General features: G+C 37.9%; 1 protein-coding gene across 5 annotated transcripts in view; it reads right to left on the bottom strand.

The window, feature by feature from the left end:
• AKAP7 (A-kinase anchoring protein 7) overlaps positions 1 to 27,139 on the bottom strand; it is a 130,228-nt gene that overhangs the window by 42,302 nt on the left and 60,787 nt on the right. For 3 of the 5 annotated variants that reach the window (XM_055135302.1, XM_055135305.1, XM_055135306.1), the window contains exons 7-8: positions 22,118 to 22,265; positions 19,572 to 19,980 (exon numbers count right to left, since the gene is read on the bottom strand). In XM_055135302.1, coding sequence (XP_054991277.1) covers positions 19,757 to 19,980; positions 22,118 to 22,265 — 372 coding nt within the window. In that variant the 3' untranslated portion in view covers positions 19,572 to 19,756. Of the gene's footprint in view, positions 1 to 19,571; positions 19,981 to 22,117; positions 22,266 to 27,139 lie in introns of those variants that run through there. The other 2 variants (XM_055135303.1, XM_055135304.1) reach the window with 2 other exon arrangements.

Genomic DNA, 27,139 nt, shown 5'->3' with positions numbered 1-27,139 from the left:
TCTCTCTCTCTCTCTCTCTCTCTCTTTCTAAAGAAAAACCAAAGGCTTAATCTGCTAGCCAGTACTTGTTTTATCTGACATGGCTGCTCTTGTATTCAAGTGCCTTTAATCCTCTAAGACCCAGACCTTTTCAGAGAGAAAGCAATATCCCTTGGAGAAATTAAAAATATATTTCAAAGAAGTCAATAGGACTCTGTAATTTTATATGTTGTAAACAACAGAGAATTTAGTCCTGTATTTTCTCATGTATTGAGGATTTTTCACAGTTCCTAATTATGGGAAATATCCTCAATCTAACTTGAGCTCTGAAGTGATCCTCTGTTTGACCTTGGGCAAAAAAGCAGTCACACACGTTTCCTGCTGTGTAAAGAATTTAGACTTCAAATACAAGGTTCTTAAAAAACCCAGCAGCTTATCATAAAACATTTTCTTTCTCTATTAACAGTAACAGAAATACAAAGGAAATCAAAGTGAATTCCTACAATAATGAAAAACAAAACATGATGAATTATTTCTATCTAGATTGGATTTGGCAGGTCCCAGGACTTGTGACAATCCACTATGGCCCTGGATGAAGTACAGCTGATATATTGTGTCAATATTCATTCTGTTTATGGATACTACTAAGAACATTTTGAAACTGTCAGAACTGTTTAAATCAACTTAAAACCAAAATACTCTCTCTATTTTCTTTTAAATGCATTCTTTTTTCAGGGGTGTAGGACTCCAAAGTTATTTCTCAGGGAACCTGCAGGCCACTCTGGGCAATGACTCAGCTTAACTGTGCAGACTTGAAGTTGCAGAGTTTGGCCCTGAAAATATAGTGTCATTCAGGCCCCATGATACTGGGGATTCAAGCAGGAACTGCACGGATCCCAGGCACTTGAGTTATTTCTCGGGTCCTGCCTTTCTTAACTCACATCTGAAACGCGTATCTGTAGAACACTTTGGCTGCAAGTAACAAAAAGTCTGGATTCAAATGGCCAAAGAATAATCTCCTATGTAGAAGCTCCATATCTACTATAATCTAAGGTAGAGTCATGCGAGGATTAGTGAGTTCAGAGGCCTCACAAGAATCATCAGGACTCACCTTTCTAATCTCCTACCCTCGGCACATGTGTCTGTTGCTACCTTGCAGCCCCTGCAGTGAAGATGGCAGCCAAGTCCAGGAAGCCACATGAATATGCAACAATCTCCAGCTGAAAAATGTTTGCTTCACGAAAAATTATGTAGCAAGAAAACAACTCTTTGAGATCCCAAGAAAATTTCCCCTCACATACAAGAGATTCAGATGACCTGCCACTTCATAAACTAAATGTTGGCTAGGAGAAAGAAACCAATCACGTGTATGACCCTTGCATCCTGTCATCTCACAGTGAAGAAGAGGGGCAGCCAATAGGAAAGAGAATGAAGAACAGGTATTGCACTCATGGCTGATAGATAGATAGATAGATAGATAAGATTAGATATATTAGATAGATAGATAGATAGATAGATAGATAGATAGATAGATAGATAGATATTTTTAAGGGAAATATGATTTCTACTGCTAAAGACAATTAGGAATACAACTGAATTGTATTGTCTAAAAACCAAAGGGACCAGAAGTATAGAATGGGGGTTAAGGCACTTGCCTTGAACACAGCCAATCCCAGTTTGATCTCAGTATCACATATGGTCCTCTGAGCACTGCTAGAAGTAAGCCTTGATCACCATTGGTGTGGCCCCACACCCACCCCACCACCACCCCACCAAAGGGGGGGGAAAAGATTTAAAAAGTAAATTACTTTAAAAAAATTACATTCTGATTCTTAAAACAAATAATCTTATCATATATAAGCATGCCATATTTATGACTAACTGCTTATGTTAGAGAAGAAGAGGCAAGCTGTGATCATCACTTCTCTAAGTCTTACTGTGCTAAGACTGACTTCTCAGAGGATGCTTTTGCTTTGATAAGAATTGAAAGCAATGAAGATATACTTGGCAGCTATGGTTCCATAAACATAAAAACTTGTGATGATCAAATGTAGTTTTCTGTACTTACAACCAGAATCAGGACAAAATAATCTACCTGAATATCTAGTCAATGAAAGATCGAATAAAACTACAATTAAAGAACTGACAAAATGTTTTCCTCTAAGCTACAGTTTAGTGCTTTAGGTGTTTTATATGAAATGTTCAAGTAAGGAAAATACCATAGGATCTTTACAGGCTGTGAAAACAGACAAGGAAATAAACTATATTCTTAGTTTTTGAAATCATTACCCAATTTTTTTCTATAACAAGTTTTTCTATAGAAGCAAACTTGAATAGTAATAAAGATATTCTTGTTTGTCCATTTGGGGGCCACACAGAGCAGTACTAAGGGCTTACCCCTGCCTGTGCTTGTGGGACCAAATGAGGGTGGACTGCCTTCAAAGATGTGCCTTAACACAATGTAACATCTCTCCTGCCACATTAAAGGATATTTTCATGTGATTACTGTTCAGTTCCCAGAGTGAAGGAAGAAGCAATATAATGAGCTTGCCGTTTTTTTTTTAATCTCCCAACAATCCCACATTTTATCTCTATCCTATTTCCCTCTCTAAAGTTTCCTTCTTTCCTTTAAAATCATTATTCCAAATAACTAGCTGAAAAACTACTTTGAAATCCTGTATTTACTAAATACCTGCTTTGCCTATTTAATATACTACTATGACTGGGTTCTCTTCTCTCTCTTTATCTCTCTCTCTGTTTCTCTCTTTCATTAACCTATGTTCAATAACCTCTCTCCTGGCTTGATTTAATCACTTGATTGCACCAAGAAGTGATTTAATGTGCTCCAAACTGAATTCATCATCTTCATATCACCAAAACACGTTTTCTATTTTATACTCTATGCTATAGATAGAGTGTAATGTTATAGAATACAGAGATATCATCATCAACTTAGCTGTCTAGACTCCAAATTTGGAGCCAAACTAGGCTTTTCCTCTATCCATTGATAATTTCACTAATTCTGAAAAATATTGATTCTTCTGTCCATCTAGATCTACAGTGCACCTTCCATTCTCCAGCTCCACAGCAAATGCTAAACATGGGAAATTATCAAGACCTGTCTAAACAAACACTTACATACTCCTACCAGTCTTGCTCATTCAAATCTTCTATTCCTTTTCAACCACTATGATTTCAGATTACTGATGGATGCACAAATCTGATCGTGCCATTTTAAGCACCAGATTTTTTTTTATGTTTCCCATTCTACAAAGTAAGAATTCATATAAGACCTTAAGCATATGTGAATCACATGCAGGATGAATTACCTTCACCCCTCTGGGTCACATCTCAGCCCAGAAAATACCTTCTGTCTCTTTCCCAATATTCTCCACTTTCAGTTCAAACCTTTTATCTTCCAGACTGTCTTTCCTGCCAACTTAGAAGTACCCTCCTTTGGTTCATGTTAATATCATTACAATCATTATTTACGTTGCACTGGTTTGCTTTGATGACTTTTGATTAGAAAGTAAGTAAACTCTTTGAGAGTGCAGTTTGTGTATAGTATAAGTACACTTCTGATATGCAACATGCAGCATAATTTGGGGGATATGGGAAGTAAAATATTTGTTTAATAGATTACTCAAATTATAATAAAAATGAGCTAAAAAGCTTATGGTAAAGGAAAGAAATTGGCATAGAACAAGCAGTTCTTCAAATTCTTGGGAACAGCTAGAAATACACTGATAGTTCAACTACTATTGTTGAATTCCAGTCTCACCAATGACACAACAATGAAGAGTCTCATTCCAATAATATCTGTCCTGCAATTCTTATTGTAATAATAAATATAACAAAAAATACAATAGAATTGGATTTGTAAGATCAAATGGAATAAAAAGAATTTTGTTATTCTCTTCCAATAAATTAAAGGCATAAGAATCAAGGTCCACACTTTGACAACAAGCAAAATACAACATGTGAGAATTTGTTAATTATGATGAAAAACATAACTGGGGCACAGGTAGAGGGAAGTGGGTTCTCTGATGGTGAGTGCGATGCTGAAATGACGGATGCATAAAATTTCTGACAGTATTGTAAGTCCCTGTTCCTCAATAAAAATGGTTTTCAGGCTGGGGGCTTCTGGACCAGTAGCATAAAGCAGCACTCGTGGATTTCTGGGCATCCTTCCACACCAGGGGTAAAGGACCCAACCCAGAGGGGCAGAGGAACCAGTCCCAATAAACAGTTCAGGTCAAGTGGCTGGCTTGACCTCAGTTGCTCAGCCCACTGGTTTTCAGTCACTTCCAAGATAAATTCATCTAGGTAACAGAAAAAAATGGTTTAAAAAAAAAAACCTCCAGGAAATCATTTGGGTCATTAGATTAGGTGACGTCTTCATTACTTTCCATGAAGAGGGGGAAATGGTACCTGTATCCATCTTAAGATATGGTCATTTCATGTATAAAACCCTGGGGGCTTGATCCCCAACATCCTTACCAAGAAAAAAAAATTAAGGCTTTTTACAAATCCCTTAATACTTTTTTGCTCTAGTGTTTAACAACCTTTTGAATCCAAAAAAAAATTTTTAGGAATTCCTAGAATATACTTATAGTAAAAATTGTGGAAAGTTTAATTTTTCTTATTCTACACCATTCTTGAGTAATTTTTAAGCTCATTTTAGGAATTTTATAATGAAAGCCGCATTAAAATAATGAGCCTAGTGACTGAACACCTCTCGGAGAGCCCAGCAAGCTACCGAGAGTATCGAGCCCGCGAGGCAGAGCCTGGCAAGCTACCCGTGCGTATTGGATATGCCAAAAACAATAATAATAAGTCTCTCAATAAGAGACGTTACTGGTGCCCGCTCGAACAAATCGATGAGCAACGGGATGACAGTGACAGAACAGTGACTAAGTATTATGCATGATACTATGTGCTTGATGAACATGACTTCATTCAGTCCTCAGAAAATCCTCATGAAATAGCCATCATTACCAGGTTCTTATAGATGGGGTTAGGACCATGATTGCCTGGCTAAGAAGAGGCAATCGCTATTAAGTTACTGTGTGAGTAACTCTAGCAAAGTCTGGTTCACTATGCTTTTTCTCTCTATAGTAAATTCTCTCTTAGTGGTTGAAAAGGAATAGAAGATTTGAATGAGCAAGACTAGTAGGAGTCTGTAAATGTAAACATTATACTCTATAGCATAGAGTATAAAATAGAAAACATGTTTTGGTGCCATGAAGATGATGAATTCAGTTTGGGGCACATTAAATCACTTCTTGGTCCAATCTAGTGATTAAGTCAAGCCAGGGAGAGGTGATTAAACACAGATTAATGAAAGAGAGAGAGAGAGAGAGAAAGAGAGAGAGAGAGAGAGAGAGAGAGAGAGAGAGAGAGAGAGAGAGCCCAGTCATAGTAGTATATTCTTTAATAGCTCCAAGCTTCACTGAAATGGAATTTAGTCTCATGTGTCTTTTGTGATTTTACCATAAATTGTTTTTATATGACACTAAATAAACAGGCAATTTTTATCTGATAGTCAGAATAACACGTACTAACTTCACTACTGCATTTACAAACACAATTTCTACATAAAAATGTAAATGGAATAAGGTATTACATATATTAAAGTATTTAATATGCAAAGATAAAAGCTAATATGTAAAAAAGAAACCATGGTTTTGCTTTTGAAATGCATTAATATAAACACCATACACATTTAAGGGAAGAATTAAAGGGCTGGAGAGACAGCAGACGGGCTAAGGTGTTTGCCCTGACTGTGTCTGACTCTGGTTTTATCCCCAACAGTACCTATGGTCCCCATGCACCGTCAGGACTGCCAGCTAAGCACAGCAAAACATTAAGCCCTGAGCACTGGTGGTTATGAATCAGAAAAGGAGAAGAAAAAGAAAGCACGAAAGAAAGAGACATGAGAGGAAGGCAGGAAGGCAGGCAGGCATTAAGAGTACAAAATTAGAATAACCAGATATGGATGTTCTATTATTAAGGAAAGAAGAATACTATTATAAGTGTTCCAGTATGACTAGTGCTATTATTAGTATTAATAATTCACATATTCATACTACTATCAAAAAACGTGCTAGATGGTTTCAAAACACTATTAAGAATTAATTAAGAGATGGAAAGTATTCAGAAAAAATTGGGTTGTCTATAATTTTTGGCAACCATCAGTCCTTAACACAAGATTTTTGTACCTTAATGGTCTTGTCTCACCCAGACTACACTTCAATAATTTCAATCATACAGTAACTTTTTATTTGGAATTTAATATTGGTGTTCATATTTTTGAAGATACACTTTAAATGCTCAATACTGCATGCATAAAATAATAATTTATTACCTCATCATTCTAACAGTGCTGGTTAATTTGTCAGAAAGTTCCATTTACTACATAGCACTCCCCCTTTAATGTGTAGGTTCCCAAGGCACATAATATAAATTATAATGCTTGAAATCAAGCCAACAGATGGTTGGATTTTCAAAATAGCCTGAGTCACAGCTGCCATTTCTTATTAGTATCCAGATTAATAGCTGACATACCAGTTATGGTACAGTGAGACATCACTAACATTAATTTTCTCAGTGACTTATCCTGAAGCATCATCAAATTCAAGCAGATATAAAGAAAGAAGCTGAGATGTCCAATAATCCCATGCTTTTCACTTTAACTGGGGACATATAACAATGAAATTTCAAACACTTTCTTTTAGAAAATGTTTCAATAAAGAAATGCTTAAGAGAACAATCAGATTACAAAAAAAGCTGCAAGACTGGCATTTGAAATATAGTACTTTAACATGCCAATAGTTCTACTTTCCAAGAATATGCTTTCCAAGAAAAATGGCTTAAGTCCCACTTAAACCTGGATATTCTTGGTTTTCATCTTTGATCATATCACCATACTCTACATGTGGACGGTAGTTAAATGATTAATCTATTTCTGTGACATAAAGTAGATAATAAAACACCCTATACTCAGCTCTTATTAAACTATCCCAATTTAGAACAAAAAATTTCCAATTGCTAAAATTTTCGAGTGAAAAAATAAATAGTTCTCTCAGATGACAGGTTCTCTTTTCACTTTGCTCTCTTCTGACATGCTTGATATATTTATCTTCATTAGTCTAAGAAAATAAATTTCCCTTAATCAATGTCAGTCTGGGCAAAAGGAAAACAAGCCAAAAATTTTGATCCTATTCACCATAAAAGAAGTATTCCTCTACTACAACTTCCCATATTAACTTCTAGTTCCCATAAGAAAGACTATCCACTTCCCATAAGAAAGATTTAAATGTGTCATTTCATAATTTCATACGGATATGCTATAGTCTATATGAAGTATTTATATAGTCCACATGAGGCATTTCCAAGGACTGGAGCAATAGCACAGGAGGTAGGGCGTTTGCCTTGTAAGCAGCTGACCCAGGTTTGATTCCTCCCTCCCTCTCGAAGAGCCCGGCAAGCTATCAAGAGTATATACCACCTGCATGGTAGAGCCTGGCAAGTTACCCGTGGCGTATTTGATATGCCAAAATCAGTAACAAGTCTCACAGTGGAGACTTTACTGGTGCCTGTTTGAACAAATCAATGAGCAACGAGCAACAGTGCTCCAGTACTACCTGAGGCATTTCTGCACATTTTACACTTTTATCAGAATGCCTAAATGAAATTTAAAGAGAGAATAGAAAGAAAAATTAAATAGTAAGGCATCACAGCCTTTCTATTTTGGACAGAGACAGCTAAGCAGACATCACAATTTTGTTGAAAAAAAAAAAAGACTGGAAGTCTTGTTCAAAATTGAGTTTGCCAAGTAGTCTGAAAATTAATTTTTTTTCATCATTTCACTAGACCCAGAAAATAAAGCAGCAATTATTAAATACTTAATAAACAGGGCTCCTCTTAATATTAATCCAAATCTCCCCCAACTAAGAGCTTTTGCTTATCTTATAAATATTTACCACTTTAGAAACTAAATCATTTTCGTCTATTTCACAATTGATATTCTTGGTAGAATAAGCTTATTATGTCTTTATAAATACCACTCTAAGAAAAACTGCTATCATAAATTAAGTATGAGAGCAAAATTACACTAACATTTTTGCAATTTTCCTGTTTGGCTTAGAACAAACCTTTATCTTCATATGAGTTCTCATTCAATGAATTCCATTATGTTATTTCATTTGAAGTATAAGAAGAAAATCCACGCTCACATTGATAATATAGTCAGAAAAGGGATAATAGCCCTTTCAGATGATTATATTCTTCTTTGCCAAAACTCAGCAAGTTGCAATTTTTTAAAAGTTGTATTGCAATGTTAATATTAAAACTTAGCTATCAAATCTTCATACTTTTGCAGTCACCTCTTTTGGATTATCTTGATGTTTACTGGGGAGTCTTTTGTCTAGGCATGTCTTTGTAACAACATGTACTGGTCATTCAAAAAATATTTGAGACCAGAGAAATAGTTTAATGGCCTGGAACATATGTTTTGTATGCAGGAGACCTAGATTCCATCCCTGGCACCATTTGGTCTTCCAAGCACCTCCAGGAGTGATCCTCAATCTCTTATCTGGGAGTAGCCCTGGCTATAACTGCGTGTGGCCCCTAACCAAATAACAGACCCTAAAAGAGTATCAAGAACTCTGGGGTCCATGAGAAAAAAGTCATGAGTTACTGAACTAAATTGCTTTTTAAAACCTGGGGTAGGGGCAAGCAGAGGCAAGGCCCTCCTGGTAAGTTCGGAACACTGTAGTGCTGGGATCCACTGGACCACTCCCATAGTGGTGAGGAGCCTCCAAAGGTACAGTAGGCGATACTAAAGGGAACCCCATGCTCAGGGATCAAACGCAGATTGGTTGCTGAGGCAGGTGCCCAGCCCCTGTATTAATTCTATAGGCATGAAAAAAATGGAACTGGAGCGACAGCACAGCGGGTAGGGCATTTGTCTTGCATGCGGCCAACCTGGGTTCGATTCCTCTGTCCCTCTCGGAGAGCCCCACAAGCTACTGAAAGTATCCCATCTGCACGGCAGAGCCTGGTAAGCTATATCCGTGGCATATTTGATAAGCCAAAAAACAACAAGTCTCAAAATGGAGACGTTACTGGTGCCCACTCGAGCAAACTGATGAACAATGGGATGACAGTGCTACAGTGCTAGCAAAAAAAACTTACTTTTGAGTTCATTTAAAGTACAATTTTTCTTTCTTGCTGATATTAATATTTTATTTTTTAAATCTTTTTTCTCCAAGCCTGCTCGGATTGGGAACTGCCCCCAGCACCATGTAATCCTATCAACGGCCAAGAAGAGTCTCTTGCCCCCGCACCTGGCTGTCTTCACCGGGGCCCCTTGGAGGAGGTGGGTTGAGTTTCCCTCCCTGCCTCGAGAAGAGCCCCAGCAGCCAAAGACCTCCAGAACCCAGTCATAGCCATGCTCAAGGCCCCTCTCCACACATTCGGATGAGCCTCATGCATGAAGGAACCAGCAGAGGAACCGAGGTGTACGGGACCCGGGGCTGAGATCTCCAAGCCTGCTCAGATTGAGACTGGACCTCTTCCGCCCAGATCCCCCATTTTCCAGGAGCTAGGAGTTCACACCTATAAACTGCCCCCGGCACCATGTCATCCCATCAACGGCCATTAACATCCAGAGACTATAAAACCAAGCTCCCGGAAGTGCTCCACATCTTATAGCTTAGTTCTCCCTCTCAGAGAACCTGGCAAGCCACCGAGAGTTCCCTGCCTGCAAGGGAGAGCCTGGCAAACTTCCCGTGGCGTATTCATATGCCCAAACCAGTAACAATGATGGGTCTCATTCCCCTAACCCTGAAAGAGCCTCCAATGCGGCACCGTTGGGAAGGACAAGTAAAGAGAAGCTTCTAAAATCTTAGGGCTAGGGTGAAATGGAGATGTTACTGAAGACCACTCAAGAAAATCGACGATCAATGGGATGATGATGATGATGATGATGATGATGATGAAGGTGATGAAATCTTTTTTATTGAATCACTGTGAGACAGCGCGATCACAAAGCTGCTCACAATTGGGTTTCAGTCAAACAATGATCCAACACCCATCCTTCCAACAGTGTACATTTCCCACCATGAATGTCCCCAGTTTCTCTCCCACCACCCTTCTCCCAGCCTGTCTCTATGGCAGGCACTTTCTCTCTTCTCTCTTCTCTCTTCTCTCTCTCTTCTTCTCTCTCTTCTCTCTCTCTCTCTCTCTCTCTCTCTCTCTCTCTCTCTCTCTCTCTCTCTCTCTCTCTCTCTCTCTCTCTCTCCCCCTTCCTCCCTCCCTCTGTCCCTATCTCTCTCCTTTTGGGCATTATGCTTGCAATAGAGACACTGAAAGGTTATCATGTATATCCCTTTACCTACTTCCAATACTCAGACTCAGTTCTTACCCAGCAGGATCATGATCATTTCCAACTATTATTGTCAAGCTGGTCCCTTCTCTATCTTACCTATCCTCTGCCTCACACACACTTCTGGTAGCTTTCAAACACTAACCAGTCCTCCTCACCCCTGTTTTCCTTGGTCTTACACTATTTTTTTTTATACCACATATCAATGCAGTCATTTATATCTATCCCTCTCCTTCTGACTCATTTCACTCAGTATGATACTCTCCATATCCATAGGCAAATTTCATGGCTTTATTTTTCCTAACAGCTGTGTAATACTCCAAAAATGGGGAGAAAAAAATGAACAGAAACTTCCACAAAGAAGAAATTCAAATGGACGAAAGGCACATGAAAAAAAAAAATGTTCAGGGCTGGAGTGATAGCACAGCGGGTAGGGCGTTTGCCTTGCACGCGGCCGACCCGGGTTCGAATCCCAGCATCCCATATGGTCCCCCGAGCACCGCCAGGAGTAATTCCTGAGTGCATGAGCCAGGAGTGACCCCTGTGCATCGCTGGGTGTGACCCAAAAAAGAAAAAAAAAAATGTTCCTCATCACTAATCATCAGGGAGGTGCAAACCAAAACAACAATGGGATTATCATCTCACACCACAGAGACTGGCACATATCAAAATGAACAAGCAAAAAGAACAAAAATAACCAGTGCTATTGCAGATGTAGGGAGAAAGGGACTCTCATTCATTGCTGCTGGGAATGCCAACTGGTCCAACCTTTTGGGAAAACAATATTGACATTCCTCAAAACATGAGAAATTGAACTTCCATTGGACCCAGTAATGCCAGAACTAGGAATATATCCTGGGGGACTAAAAACACACAGCAGAATCACCATCTGCACTTTTATGTTCACTGCAACACTATTCACAACAGCCAGAATGTGGAACAACCAAAGTGCCAGAGAACAGACAATTGGATAAAGAAAACATGGCACATCTACACAAAAAAATTCATTTTTTACCTAACAAAAGTATTTCCTTGTCCATCATCAAGATATTTAAATAATTCACTACATAAGCACAGAGAAACACATTCTTAACAGCAAAAAGTAAACGATTCACTTGATAAAAATAGACTTTCAAGCATATGTCTATTATCAATATCCTTCTTCACTGAATGGCCCTGTAAGTGGATCTTTAAGTAGTATAAACATTTAGAAATGAAACATTTAAGAGTGTATTATTTATCATTGAGCAAAAGTTCACATTTAAGGATTCCAGGAAACTCAAAGATTTTTGTCATAACTATGCCTTTCTCTGAGAAGGAGACCATGGCAATCCTCTTAAAACTAACATAAATGATCAAAATTGTCCAAGGTAATGTTCAACGATCAGGAATCTAGATAAAATTAATTTATTTATTCCACTTTGAATTCTCCACATACTTTACACATGGAGTCTGAGTCTGGTGTCTTGTTGGTCTGCCCTATCTGGCACTGGATACAGACTGAATTCACAAGAGCTTTAAGTCCAATTTAGCAGCAATGACTCTTAGTCTTCTATCACCCTATCTGTAGACTTCAAACGTTCCTATTTGAACTTATAGTAGGTTCAGTGCTAGCCCTCTCGTTGCTTCTGTGCTACAGTCTGGAACTAATTTCAGAACAAGTCATTCTGTCAAGCATTCCACTTCATCCTTCCTCTTTTGATCACACATGTATCTACTCTGTCTTCTTTATCATTCTCTGTTTCAAGCATATGAGACTATGCCCAGCTCCTTTTCTACCTCCCTTACCGATTACTCATACACATGAACTTAGCAACCTAACCCCTGAAGTTTTATCAGCTAACTATAGTCCTAGGGAATGTGTCCTATCCCATATAGGGCAACACTAACAGATATCTCCACCCTAACTCCCCAATCCATCGCTCTTTTCCACTAGGAATCACACTGTTGCCTTGAAAGTATCCTTCTCTGTTCCTCTGCTGTCTACTCCTCAATTGTCACACCATTATTCCAAGATCTGTCTTTCCTTCCCCATATTTTCCTAGAAAATACAATTATATGCTTCTACCACTTTGTCCTATCAAAGTTCAATATTGTATAGGGAAAAAAAAACATCCTAGTTAGCTTTTTCTCCTTCTCTCCATTTCTCATACACAATTTGTCACTTATAAACTACATCTTACAATCCTCTCTCATTAGACCCGAGAGGAATGCACACATGTTATACACACTCAATATTCATTAAACTGATGATGAGCAATTATTATTAAACTAAAAGAACTATTGAGATTCCCAAAAAATCACTATTTCCACTCTGTTTGCAGAAGTCATAAATATAGAACACAAAAAGAAAACCTCTAAACCTTTCAAATTCATCCAATGAGTTTGCGTGTGTGTGTGTGTGTGTATGTGTCTGTGTGACAGCTAAAGTAAACCACTCTTTGCAAACACTAGATTACTCATCAATCTTACAAAGGGCATCACTTAGTCCATTATTTTCCCTAAGGAAATATAAATGAAATATAGATGCCTGGAAAAATTAATTTGAAGCGACTATTCAGTATCTCACAAAAAATAAGTTTCATTATTCTTAATTTCTAATTTCACTAGAAAGAATAAGTTTTTGGGGGGTTGAAAGAATAGTACAGTGGGCAGAATGTGCCCACTTGCATGTGGTCAGCACAGGTTCAATCCCAGCACCCCATAGGATCCCATGATCACTGCCAGTAGTGATCCATCAGTGCAGAGTCAGGAGTAAGCCCTGAGCACCATAAGCACCACCAAGTGTGACCCCAAAATAAAAATACACAAAAAAGAATGTTTTCTTTTCAGCTTCTTTTTTAAAAAATTTTATTAGTGAATCACCGTGAGGTACAGTTACAAACTTATGAACTTTCGTGTTTGCATTTCAGTCATACAGTGATCGTTTACCCATCCCTCCACCAGTGCCCATTCTCCTTCACCATTTTTCCCAGTGGGAGACTAACACCCCAGAGTAGTAGAGATAAGGACCAGGAGGTCTGCCCCACAGCTTGGAAACTGGTCTTACATGCTGGGGGAAAAGGCACCTGAGATAGAGAAGGGAACACCAAGTAGAGGATGTTGGGAGGACCCATTCGGGTTGAAAGATGCGAGCTGAAAGTAGACTATAGACCAAACATGATGGCCACTCAATAGCTCTATTGCAAACTACAACACCCAAAAAGAGAGAGAACAAAAGGGAACGCCCTGCCGCAGAGGCAGGGTGGGGTGGTGGGGTGGGGATGGTGGGAGGAATACTGGGAACATTGGTGGAGAATAGCTTCTTTTTTGACTCTGGATCTTAGTTGACTAATAGGTCTGTAAGAAGTTGCCAAAAAGCAAATAAGCAATATTACCCGAAGTCCTTATTATAAGAAAAATAAATATGGTACCTACTCAGATATCTGAAAAAATATGAAAAATATCTCTATATCCTATCCTATCCAAATCCCCTAATACTCTACATATGGTAGATAATGGCAAAAGAGTAAGAAAAGTGCTTGGCTTTAAAACGAAAAATGAGCACAGGGAACAGCAAGAGCTAGCAGGAGAGCTATGCACACCTTTTTTTAAAAAAAAAGAAAAAACAAAGGATGGGACAGTGATGAAATGCAGTTTCTTTCAAGATCAGTGTGCCTCCTACCCTACCCAGGAAGCCACTGTCATACAAAAATTGGGGCCAAGATGGCCAAGCTCTCAAATTATTCTGAAGATAGAAGAGACCCAGAAGTTATATATAAAAGAAACCCATTATAGACAAATAATTAGAATTATAGGCAAATATAGGCAAATTGTAGGCAAATAATTAAAAGTCCTGCTAGTACTAAGAAGTACAAGATAAAGGGGTGCTGGTATGTAATATTTGGATACTAAGTATGTGGAAGGTGTGGTGAAAAAGTAACATGGAAAATATAGTCCTAAAATTAAATATCCAATTTATGCCCACTTTTAGTAACTTGGTTTCTATGTTAATCTTCTGTATCTTAAGTGCTTGTACTAATACTCCTTTTAGATCAATTAAAAGTTCAAATACAGAGGTAAAAAAAAAAAGAGTAAAACTAAAGAAAATACCAATGAATATGTGGCCCAATATTTGGTTTGGAAAAAGACTTGAGTTATAATAAAACCACAGCAGATTATTTTTATCTATAACTTACCAGAAATTAAAAACTTTTAACATTAAAAATACTTTGCACCCAAAATAAGGCCTGGAAAATATCTGAAGCTGCTACAGCAAAGGGCTATACTAACTATGAAGAAAAACACTCACGAATTAGTGACACAAAAAAGAATGAATTCCAACTTTTTACAGAAAAGGATGGTTTTCTGCTGTTAGCATCCAATCCAGTTCAAGCAGTGTTTATACACTGTGGGGATTAGGTCTAAATGAAGTGACAAAACACATTTGGGTATAATGATAGGGAAATGCACAATCAACAAAATTTCAGCCCCAAAGGTAACCAAGTACCATAACAGTTCCAACAAATAAGAGAAATTCCAACCCACGGAACAGGGGTTCTTCCCCAAGCCCAAAAGCAGGTTCCTTGTCTAACCTCCAGAAAATCATTAACCAAGGAATCAGGATGATGTATTTAAGAGATTTTATTGCAAAGGAACATATAGGGACAAAGGGATTTTTTTTTTTTTGGAAAAAAAACATACTATATTCTTGTGACCTCGGAGGCTAGACTTTATTTTAAAAAACTTTGCCTTCCAATTTGATTCAGAGAAAACTTACGGTCAATTTGTCAAGCCCTAACCCTACTTTTGTCAGATTCAGAAAGAATGAACTCCCTGATCCACAAGTTCACTGCGCCTATCCTTGCCTGCTCCTACCACTCAGAATTACTGGGAACGTGGCAAAGTTGAAACCAGCTAGACGAGTCATGGCCAGGAAGAAGAGGAAGGTAGGGTGCATCACCCAACAACTCCTCTCTGGAGATATTTTATACTCAAGATACTTCTTTGGAATCAGCGTGAAGGTCTCTCTTTCCTTTGTGACTACTTCCCATTGGAAATGGTCTATATAAGAGTATCCAGAATGTTCTCCTGGATGTACCGATTGGTGGTAACAGAAAAAAGTGTCTTCTCATTAAGTGTAAGCAACTTTCTCCCTGTACAGTGGTTGATTAGTCTAAGGTCTGTGATTGTTATTAGATTATAGCAGAGAAGAATGAGTATTACTGTCTAAGGTATCCTGGGATAAGAATATGCAGGAAAGGGTAGAGAAACATATCAGGTTAGGTCAATATGCGGGGCCAGAGGTGACCTGGTGGGAAAAACATACTTTTAGCGGCAATGTGTTTTAGAGTTCCTTCCATGGAAGTAATCTTTTATCCAAGATTTGGGAAAAGGAGAGCGGATTTCACCTCTTAGCAACACTGGCTCTGAAACTTTTGAGAGGTTTCATAAATAAGAAGTTGACTTGTCTAATTATTTCATAAAAGTAGTCTTTTAGTTCTGAGGATAGATTAGTCCAACTAAAGATTTATAAATTCTTGATGTACAGCAAGAAATACTTATATGGAAAGCAAACTTTAAAAAGGCTCAAATATGAAATAAATCAAGTTGCAAGTTCTGAAAACTGCCAGCAGAGAATTACTTCTAGATGGTTCAGGTGATAGGTATTCCCCAGTTACAGATGATAGGTTTTCTCTGTTGTCCTCAGACATTCAGAAAACCAGTCAAACAACTGTGATACTATCTCTGTAGGTTACATCAAGTACTCTATGTGCAGCTTGCATGGTCTTTAGAAGACTATCCAAATTCTTCTCATTCTTTAATTTTTTTTTAAGTTTTTGGGCCATACCTGGTGATGCTCAGGAGTTACTCATCACTGCACCCAGGGATCACTCCTAGTGGGTGCCTGGGGGACCATACAGGATGTCGGGGATCAAGCCAGGTCAGCTGAATACAAGGCAAGCACCTTACCCACTATACTATCTCTCCTGCCCACACTGCCTAAATTCTTTTTTCTTCTTTTTAAAAACTTTATTTTTAAATTGAAGTTATAAAAATGTTTCTGACTGAGTTTCAAGTTCACATTGTTCTAAAACCAATCCCTCCACCAGTGCCCACTATTCTCCATCAAATGCTCCCAGTTCTTCCTGCCCCCTAGCCTGCCTCTGTGGCAGGCACTTTTCCCTTCCCCTATTGTCCCAGTGCTCCCTCCCCTGCCTTATCTCCCAACTCCCCAACCCTGCCCCACTGGCAAGCCTACTGAAGACCAGTTCTCCTGCACTTCACTTCTATTGCCTTTGGGTACTTGGTATTCCTCTATGAGGTTTCTTTACATCCCACATCTGAGGGAGATCATTCTGCAGATTGCCTAAATTCTGAATCAATGCTAGTAACTAGGAAAAAACTAGAAACACTAGTTCAGAAAGTCACAGCCAGATAAAATTCACGATTTCTTCCAATTTACAATCAAAAGCCAAAACTTAAAAAAAATATATTAAGAGGAAGAGAATCTAAGTTATACAAAAAGGCATGTGACTGAAACATTTTTTTTTTTTTGCTTTTCTTTGGGTCACACCCAGCGATGTTCAGGGGTTACTCTTGGATCTGCACTCAGGAATTACTCCTGGAAGTGCTTGGGGGATCATATGGGATGCTGGGGATTGAACCTGGGTCAGCCGTGTGCAAAGTAAATGACCTTACTCACTGTACCTGGTCCCTGAAATGTTTTTTTTCTCTCTCCAGCTTCACTCTATCTTACCAAATCATTATAGTAACAAATCAATTTTATTCCCAAGAAATCTGGCATATATATACATATATAATAGAATATACATATTCTATTATTTTCCTGCCAGATTTTTCCTTTATGGGATTCTGAACTGAGCTCCTAAATGGTCTTCTAAGGGTCAGCAGTCCTGTTATTTTCTTTTTCTTCCAGAAGTCAGTCTTCACTGATCAGTACTGTCCAGACAGAAGTGTGGGGTTCTTACCAGATTAGAACCCTTCATATAATACTGGTAGATGATGGGTTCTCCTAATGATACAGTAACAAATAGTTCTAAACTACAGAGACTGCCACACTTTTCAAACTATAGGTCTCTGGCAATTTTGCTTAGGTTTTCTAAAGCCATAAGTCCTTCTAAGTTTGGAAGAGAAATGAGAAGTATCCCATTTCTTAGCGTTCCTCGATAGAGGATGTCTTATAAGACAATGCTCTTCGACAACTACACTTAGATTACTCTTCATTCCTCAGGTGCTCCAGTGTTACAGTCAGAGTAGCACAGCTATCTGTTTTGGATCTGTCTAGGTCTGTCTGCAGCTAGATTCACATATTGGTGTCAAAAAGGCCAAGTTTTGGGCAACTGATGTTTATGCTAAGCTAATGTACTTATGTGACATAGGCCAAGACTTCATAAGAAAATGTCAGGATACAGCTAAAACATTTGTATTTTGGGTTCTACCACCTGAGCTTGTTGGTCATTTCAAGAGGCTGCTTTGTGACTGGACTAGTATAATAGGACCCTTTGTGTGCAAGGGTTTCTCTTTGTGGAGGTTAATCTTAATTTCAAAATTATATTGTATTTGACATTTTATCATCTTGGTAAAATAGCCAGTTTCAAAATTAATACAAAGAGAAATAACATCTTCCGGGATTTTTGCAAAGCACTGCCATGGTCTTTTTGTTTGTTTGTTTGTTTTTAATTTAAATGTATCAAGAGGAGAGAAAGAAAAAGTTTCAGTTCTACTTAAGGTAAGAAGTAAACTAGGAAGTTGCTGGAGGTCAAAATTATATTCATTCTTAACAGTTCATTCAGTCTCATGTAGAAAATCTTGATCCCTGGCAATTTATTAGGAATTTGAGGGTGAGTGCTCAGGGCTTATTTCTGGCAGAGCTTAGGGAACCATATGTGATGGTGAGAATCAAACATAAGTCAGCCACATGCAAGGCCAGCCCCAATCTCCTGAAATTTTTAAGTATTGAGTTTTCCATGAGTTCTGCAATTTTATTTTGGGTTCCGTGAAAAACATATACTCTGAAATATCTGTCAAAGTCTTTTCTCCCCATAGACTTACTTCCATACAAGGTACTAGAACAATTTTTCTACAAATAGCAAAATGCCTGAAAATGCTCAAAATTAAAGGATTGTATTATAAATAATTGACAAAGATGTTTGCTCAATTTTGTGACATGTAATTCTCTAAAATACTCAAAACTGATCAGACCTTATCAGTCGCAGAAATTCTTTCTGTGGAATGCTCACAATTAGCACCAGATCATAGATGAGTTTGCCCTGAGGACTAATTTCACTTTGATAATAGATGGAACCCTCATTTTTCAGGTTCCACTGCATAAATGTTCAGACACCAGACAGGGAAACACCTAGTCCCTGCATTTCCACTTCCCATTAGAGCATCAAGCCACCTAGAAATATCTAAACTTAGAAAAGATTCAGAATCTTCAGCTTTAAAATTGAGTGATGGAAAATAATTTGGCTTTTAACTATCTCGAAGTAGAAGTCAAGATGGCATAAGGAGAGTATAAGGACGAGTATTTAAGAAAAAAAAGTGGCCATATGGATGTCTCTGATCACCTAAGGATGTACTCAGGTGTCATGGGGTTTTTCTCTGAGCTCGAGAGAAAACTAGAACATGTAATGGGAGCTTGACCCTTTCTAGAAAAAACAGCCAATTACACATTCTCGTTTCCTAAATTAAGACTTCAATTCTTTCAAATGCACAAGATCCCTTTAAACAGACTCCTAAGTCCAGTATAAGTTCTGACTGAAGAGTAAGAAAGTATTGGAAAAGTTGAGTCCAAAAGAAGAGTAGAGGGGTTTGCAATAAAGCCTTATGTCCTCAAGGTTGTGGTGTTTGGAGCAACATTCACACAGTCCAGACATAGATGAAGAAGGTTCTCTCAGCAGGTGAGCTAATCTCCAAATACTCCAAATACTCTTGGCTCTGAACTCAGGAATTACTCCTGGTGGTGCCTGGGGCACCATATGGGATGCTGGAGATTGTACCTTGGTCAGCCGCATGCGAAGCAAACACCCTAACTGCTGTACTATCACTCCAGCTGGGACACAGTCACTGATGTGGGATTAGGAAAATTCCGTTGCCCCACATTGGGCATCAATTGTTGTACACAGGGGATCCCTCCCCAAACCCAAAGATGGGTTCTTTGCCTAATCCCAAATAAAGAATTAATCAAAGGGACATGTGTGCTGAGATTAAGAGGTTTTTATTGCAAGGGACTGCTCCTGAGGAGCTAAGATGGCAGGACAATAGGGAGTTCAGGGGGAAAAAAGCCTTACTGTATTCCCCTTGTGTACTTGGAGATTAGGCCTTTATAAATTAATTTATTTACTTATTTTAAAGACATCTGTTTTCCAGTCTGATTCAGGCTCAGTCCGTTTCCTCTGTCTTGGATATGCTTGTAGCTCTTCGGTCAAGTCTTCGGAAATTAACTCCTCTTGACAGGATCAGAAGATAAGGGTTTCCTGTCTCAGGTTTCCAGTGGGGCTTCTCCGGTCCTGCTCCATACATCCCAGGTTCTTTGAGAACACAGCGAATGTGGAGCCAGCTGGAGCGGTAGTGGCAGGGAAGGAGAAAAAAGTGGGGTGCATCCCCTAACAAAGCAAATATTAAATTAACTATATTAAAATCCTCAAAGAATTAAATGAAAGATTAGTATCTACAAAACAAATAGAATAATATAAAACATTACATCTAATATCTTGAAGAAGCGAATAGTCACTGATTAAAAAAAAACACTAATGGTATATAAAAGTTAACTAAATTACATCACTAAGTATTACAAAGAAAATTATGATTTTGAATTTAATACACTTCCAGAATGTAGGAAGCTTTCTTAGCACATGGCTGACCTGGGTTGGATCCCATTACCCCAAGGGTCTCCTGATCCCCTTGAGCCCACCAGAAGTGATCCCTGAGTACGAAGACAGGAGGAAGCCCTGAGCATCACTGGGTATACCCCTTCCCACAAAAAAAGATTACTTGTAGAAAACTGAGGTTTAAAGACATTAGTAAAAATTTGGAGAAAAAATTCTTTCCATAAGCACAACATCTAAATTGATTACAATTTATGGAATATATGGAACAGGAACAGAGAAGTCCCACTGGAAACCTCCAGATTACAAAAATATTACAGAGGCTATTATCTCTTTTCCACATAGATTTTTTTTATACTAAAGACAGATTTCACACACACACACACACACACACACACACACACACACACACACACACTCCTCAGTGAAAACCCATCAAGGTTTTTTGTCCTAATTTCTGAGAAGTTCCAGGTTAACTTTGACACTATTAGAATGTAAGGTTTGGAGTTAATGACATTTTCTAATAAGGTGGCTTTAAGCAAGGGCTCAATTTACTCATATATGGAAGGAAGGCAATATAGTTATAATAGACATACATCTATAGAATAGCATTGAACTTAACACATATAATCAATGCATTTTATCAATAAAAAGTAATTGACTTGGCATCAAAAAAAACAAAACTAGTCTAAATCTACTTCATACAAGAAAAATTATGTAAATTTAGCAGATTTTCCCTCCAAATTGAGCCTAAAAAGAAATTATTGGTTATCTGACAATAAGCTCTGAGGAAAGATTCTGAAAGAGATTCTGAAACCATAAAAATTTTCCTAACTAGATCTGAAATGTTTCAAAATACAAAACTCAAATGGCATACTAATATCTTTTACTTAAGATAGTAAGATCTTTGTAAGATTAAATGATGGCTTCTCTGAAGATCCCTGGTGAAAATTTGTAAATAAAATTGTTTCTTGGACATTTGGTAAACACAGTAGTAAGATTCAGTAGAATTTAAGATTCCTTCATGGTGCATATTTCCATAGGTTTTCTTCAGTCTGATGTGGAGAATAATTAAATTAGTTTAATTCCTTAAAATATCTAGATTCATGTATTTAAATTCTTTGAGTATTTTCATGTTACTTCTAGTCAGGATGTCTTGAAGTTTATAATTTTATAATAGTGCCTTATTTGTCACCATAAATTTCACGCAGAAGATGAGGTTCCTTTGAAATACATTCACATTTCAAATGGCTGAAAATAAGTCTCCTTTGAAATACATTCACATTTCAAATGGTTGGAAATAATCTTCTTCAGTTTTTAATAATTCTTCATTTGGTACATACACCCTTTTAGTCAGAAACAATTGTGTATAAATCCTGTCTCATCACATGACATTCCTGTTAGGATGACACAAGCAGTTATGCATCAATCGCTATTTCTCCTCAAAACATGTCTTCCTCGGGGAAGAAACTGATGAACAAGTTTTCCATCACTGCAAGCTACCAGCAAAGGTTTTCTCTTCTCAAAGTAAAGATTTCTGACCTGAGACGGATTTTCTAATAAAAAGCAATAAACATGGAAATACCTGGTGTGAAATGGAGTGGTCCTAAAGACCTTTACTGAAAAAAATGGTTTTTTTGTATTCATGAAAGTAAAGCAAACTGAAATGCACTATGAATCAACAATTCAAGATTATATTAAAATTGTATTTAAAGCACAAAACTATGAAACCATAAATATTAAAATGTGTATTAATAAATATGTTAAATATGTTCTACAAAATTTTCAAGATACTCTTGAAAAAAATATTTACGATGTCATTGAGAAGCACATATGAAACGAATCCAAAATATACACCAAAGTATAGTGATCCGAAAGAAACAAAAATTAAAGATAACTTTTAAATGGCACTCACCAATCGTAATTGAAGACTCACAGTGGTAATAACCATCACTTTGTTTTTCCTTCTCCATAGAACAAAGATCTATGCGAAATACCATCTCATCTCCAAATTTGTGATCAATAAACTTTTCGTAGAGTTCAGGATATATTTTTTTCACTCCCTTGAAATAAAAACAAACAAATAAAAACATCAATGAATTATTTGACCTGGGAAGTCAGTTCATATTTTTATCACTTTCTTAGAAACTAAAATTATATTTGGCATAAGTACTGCCTGCTAGTGTCTGATACCATAAAGATGTTGTAAAGTTGTTTTAAATCTTTATATGTGTGTGTGTGTGTGTATTGGGCTTAAGTGTGCATACACACACAAACACACACACACACACACTCACACACACACTGCTGGAAACACCTGTAAGTACTAAGATGGTTCAACGGTATGCATGCAATCCAGTTCCCTGAACTATTTCCCCACTCCTGTAGATATGTATACAACACACACACACACACACACACACACACACACACACACACACACACATCGGGCCATGCCCAGCAGTCCTGTGGGGGCCACCCTTGAGGATTCTCAGCCCCCACCCTCTGCACTGGGCCTGCAGTGCTGCAGGAGTGACGGGCATGGGGGCGTGCAGTGCTGAGGATCCAGACAAGGCTCGCACACATCCTAGGTATGTGCTTTACTGGCTGAGCTTTCTGTCTGAGGTGTTGTAAAACTGCTTTTAAAGTCCTCCTACCTAGAATGAATTGCATAAAAGAAAATGAATCATTAGGATATACATGGGCTTAAGTTTGGCAACATTCGTGTCTTCGTTTACCAAGAGCTTCAGAAGTAATAAAGCATACTAACTATCAGAAATGAAAATCCCACCGCTGCCGAGATGTGACCCCGTGGGCCGCACGCGCATGCGGCTCCTCCGCAGCTGCACGAGCATGAATCCAGACCCAGCTGAACCAACTTCAACATGGGCAGCTACTTGCAGATTGTCTCCAGCCAGAGAACTAAGCTGCGACCCCATGCCCACCCAGGAGAGGAAAGGTATTTCTCTCTCTCGCCTGTCCTTTCCCGGGGATGAAGGGCGTGGGGACCGCCATGTTATGACGACCACAGATGGGGTTTACAAGCTTGCAATGATCGAATATCCGGAAGAAATCTCCCTGGACTTAGTTGTTAAAGTACAGAAATACAAAACTGCGCGGCCGCTACCACGGCCGCACGACCTCATTTCTCTTCACAACAGGTCTGACTCTAGTGGGGTGCTCCTAATAATAATGGTGAGGTTTGTGTTGAAATATTGAATGTAACCAAAGTAAATAGAAAGTAAAGTGAAATTTATCAGTTACAAGGTGGGGGGGGTGCGGGGGTGGGCGGGATGGGAGATGTACTGTGTTGTTGTTTTTTTTTTGTCTTCGGTGGTGGGATATGTGGTTGTTTCAGCATTGTATGACTAAGACTTAAGCCTGAAAGCACTGTAATTTTCCACATGGTGATTCAATAAAATAAAATAAAACAAAAAAAGAAAAGAAAAGAAATGAAGTAATCATCTCCAACAGTAATAGGGAAATATGCCAACTTTTTAAGTGATGAGAGAATTCATAGATGAGTGCCCCATCATGGTGGGCATCCCGCAAAGCCAACCTGGAACCCAGGACTAGAGGACCCAGACCCAGGACTAGAGGACCGAATCCCACCCCAGAAAAGCTCCTGATGCCTGATGCCCCGCCTGCTGTTTCCCAGAGCTTCTCTACCCACCCCATTAACTGAGCTTTGAAGGGGCTGGATGGAGCCCTTACTTCACCCTCTGCTACCAGAATACTGAATCATAACAGTCTACAACCCCGGTGTACCCTCACAATCTACAGGGGATGAACCACTAAGAGTACTCTCACAGGAGTGAACTACAAAAATTCAGAGAGCAGCAGACACAACAGAGAAGCTGGTGAAAGCCCAGCAAACCCAAAAGTGGAGATAATAGCCCAGAAGGCTTTACCAGCACAATTCAGCTCTATAAACTCTCAGGTAAGAATTTCAGGGACATGGTGAAACATATTTAGTGAACTTTAAAAAAAAATGGTACAGATACACAAAAGCAGAAGAGCAGAAATGAGAAAACTATACTCATACGTGACAGAACTGAAAGTGTATTAAAACAAAATAAAACCCTCAAAACTTAATATAAGGTCTGAGCAGCAGAATTATTGCAATTGAGAAAAAGATCGAGGAGCTCTAAGGTGAGATGGAAGAAAACTCTAGTAAACAATAAAAGATGGGGAAAAGTCTGAAAAATAAAAATTACACCAGAGGACAACAGGTTGAGTTCAAAAGAAACAAACAACAAAAGAATCATTGGTGCCCCTGAGGAACAGGAAAATAAATCTAATGAAGAACCAATAGTTATATAAATCGTAGATTAAAAATTTTCCAGAGTTGAAGAACACAGACAAGCAAATACATGGTGGCCTAAGGGTCCCAGTCAAAACAGACTCAACCAGAAAACTTCAAGACATACTGTACTCTGAATCTCTCTCTCTCCCTTTCCCTCTCCCTCTCTGCCCCCCAACTCTCTCTCTTTTGTAGAGAGGGTTCTACTCTGAAAGCAGCGAGATCAAAAAAGAAACTTCCACAAAAAGAAAAGCCCATGAGATACAGATACACTGCAGAGCAATCACATAAAACTCTACAAGCAAGAAGAGAAAGGTGGATAAAATATACTAACTCAATGAAATGAACACCTCAATAATAATACTATACCCAGCTAGATTATCACACAGATTCAAAGGCATAGGACTTTATAAGATCATAAAATATAATTTTATAAGATTTCATCATACAGGGATTCAGAGTTAAAAATTTTGTTAACTCATTTAGCCACTGTAGTAACCTATAATATCGGTACCATTCTAATCCTCAAATAATGACACTAAATCACAATGAAACCAGGTCACTTATTAAAGGATCCAAAATTCTTATTAGAGGTGCATCTTGCAAAACAAAGTCCTTACCCAGGGCAACTTAAGTTCCTACAGGAATTTTGCAAGTTTGAGTTTAGTCTTCTAATTATTTTTTGAAACTGTTTTGTTGAAAAATAAGCAAAATAAAACTAAAACTTTTTTTGAGACAGGAAGACACACATTCATCAATTGCTGATCCATTTGCTGTAATTAGTAGCCTTAACACAAACATGGTCATTCAATAAACAGGAGAACAACAATAAAAAAAAATAGAGGTGCATCTTGGATTTGTGCTCAGGATAAGTAGAGAATACAGATAAGTTAAAAAGAACAAAATTATAATATTTAACAATTTCATTGCTTAAAACATTAAAATTCTAGGAATAGTAACAACCTTAAAAATATAGTCATACAAGAACTGGAGATATTAAAGGGGGTAAGGCACTTGCCTTCCATGCACTGAACCTGGTTTGATCCCTGTCACTGCACACAGTTCCCCAAGCAAGAGTGACCTCTGAGAACTGAGTCAGAACTGTGCACAGCCAGGTGTGGCCACAAAACAAATTTTAAAAAGATAAAGAATATAATCATATATATTATTTCCAAAGCAATGTTACTACAACTTAGGGAATCTCTACTGTTCTAAAATACCTACCTTAAATATGAATAGTATTAAATTAAGTAATAATTATATGAATATAGTAACTTAATTTCATAGAGATGTTACAAATGCTCCTTATACATAGAAACAATTTTCTAGCCCCCAAATAGCTCAATATACTGTATATATATCCAAATTATCAAGTAGAAGGCTGAAATATTATCTGTATTTTCTAAATCAGCTGTTCATCTAAAGTGCTTCTCAATTCATTATTTTACTTTATGCCATTGATACAGCTTTACATGAGTTTTTCTAGCTAGGACATGTTCTTAATCCTTCTATTTATAAACTAGGTTTTATAACTGTTGCTTTGTTAAATCTTGGAGCTTAAGAGAAACAAAAAGTAGAAACTCTTTACCCTTGCATTATAGTTGACAATTACAATATTGCTCCTTTCAGCAAACTCCTAGATTCCGGAGCTGTAGGCTTTTAATCTACTGTTGACAATGATCCTAATACTTGAAAGCTGCAGGGTGCTCTCTGGGGAATCCAATAGCAAGGAAGGCAGTCATAAAAGGAAGGCTATGCCTAATAGTGCAAGGCACTTCACAAAAACCACCAAGAAAATATGGCAGATTGCTTTCTGGGCCTGGGTTTTTGTTTTTGTTTTTAATTTTTTCACATGAGGTGCTAGCATGACCCAGAATAGAGGAGTAAATGTGGCTTAATTCATAAGAATTTGATTCATATGCTAACAATAATCCATTAAGCTTTAAAGGCTGTTAGTTCAACATAATACTTGAAACACCACCTTCATTTACAATAGAGTCTGTTCCCACACATGCACATTTTGTTCAACTTAGTTAAGGCTCTTGTCAATTTTTTCTCAAAACTTCTCAGGTATAGCACGAGAGATCAATGCATTTGGACAAATAACTGCTTACTAGTTTTGCATGTGAATTTTCTTATTATAATAGAGTGAAGAAAGGGTCTCAAAACTGAAGCATTCAAGAATAATTCTGAATTCTGTTGAATCTTAGCAGATTTCCCTTGATTGGACTCCAGCTGTGGTCTGAGCTCACCACAGTCCTGCGGTCAACTCAAATGTAAACAAGTTACTCCTCCCTATAACATCTGTTTTCCTAGCATTTTGGTTTGGGGAGCAAATAACATGTTTTGTTGAATTAACCATCTTAACCATTTTTTCTACAAACTAAAAAGCAAAACACAAAATATACCCCAACTCAAAATTTCTCACCAAATATAGTCTAACACTTAATTTAATGTTTTCCTCCTTTGTGCATAAATGTTCCCCTCTAACCAATACTTTACAATGCCATTCAGTATAAAATGCCAGCAAGCCATTTGTATAAAAGTTTCTCTGAATCTCAACAATAAAACAAGAGAATGAGGCTCTGCTAAAGGTCATTCAGAATTATATTCATAGAAAAATCTTAAGAAACT

This window comes from Sorex araneus, chromosome 4, assembly GCF_027595985.1.
Source record: "Sorex araneus isolate mSorAra2 chromosome 4, mSorAra2.pri, whole genome shotgun sequence".
Taxonomy (NCBI): domain Eukaryota; kingdom Metazoa; phylum Chordata; class Mammalia; order Eulipotyphla; family Soricidae; genus Sorex; species Sorex araneus.
The sequence above is the reverse complement of the archived record's forward strand: the minus strand, read 5'-3'. Positions and strand labels throughout refer to the sequence as shown.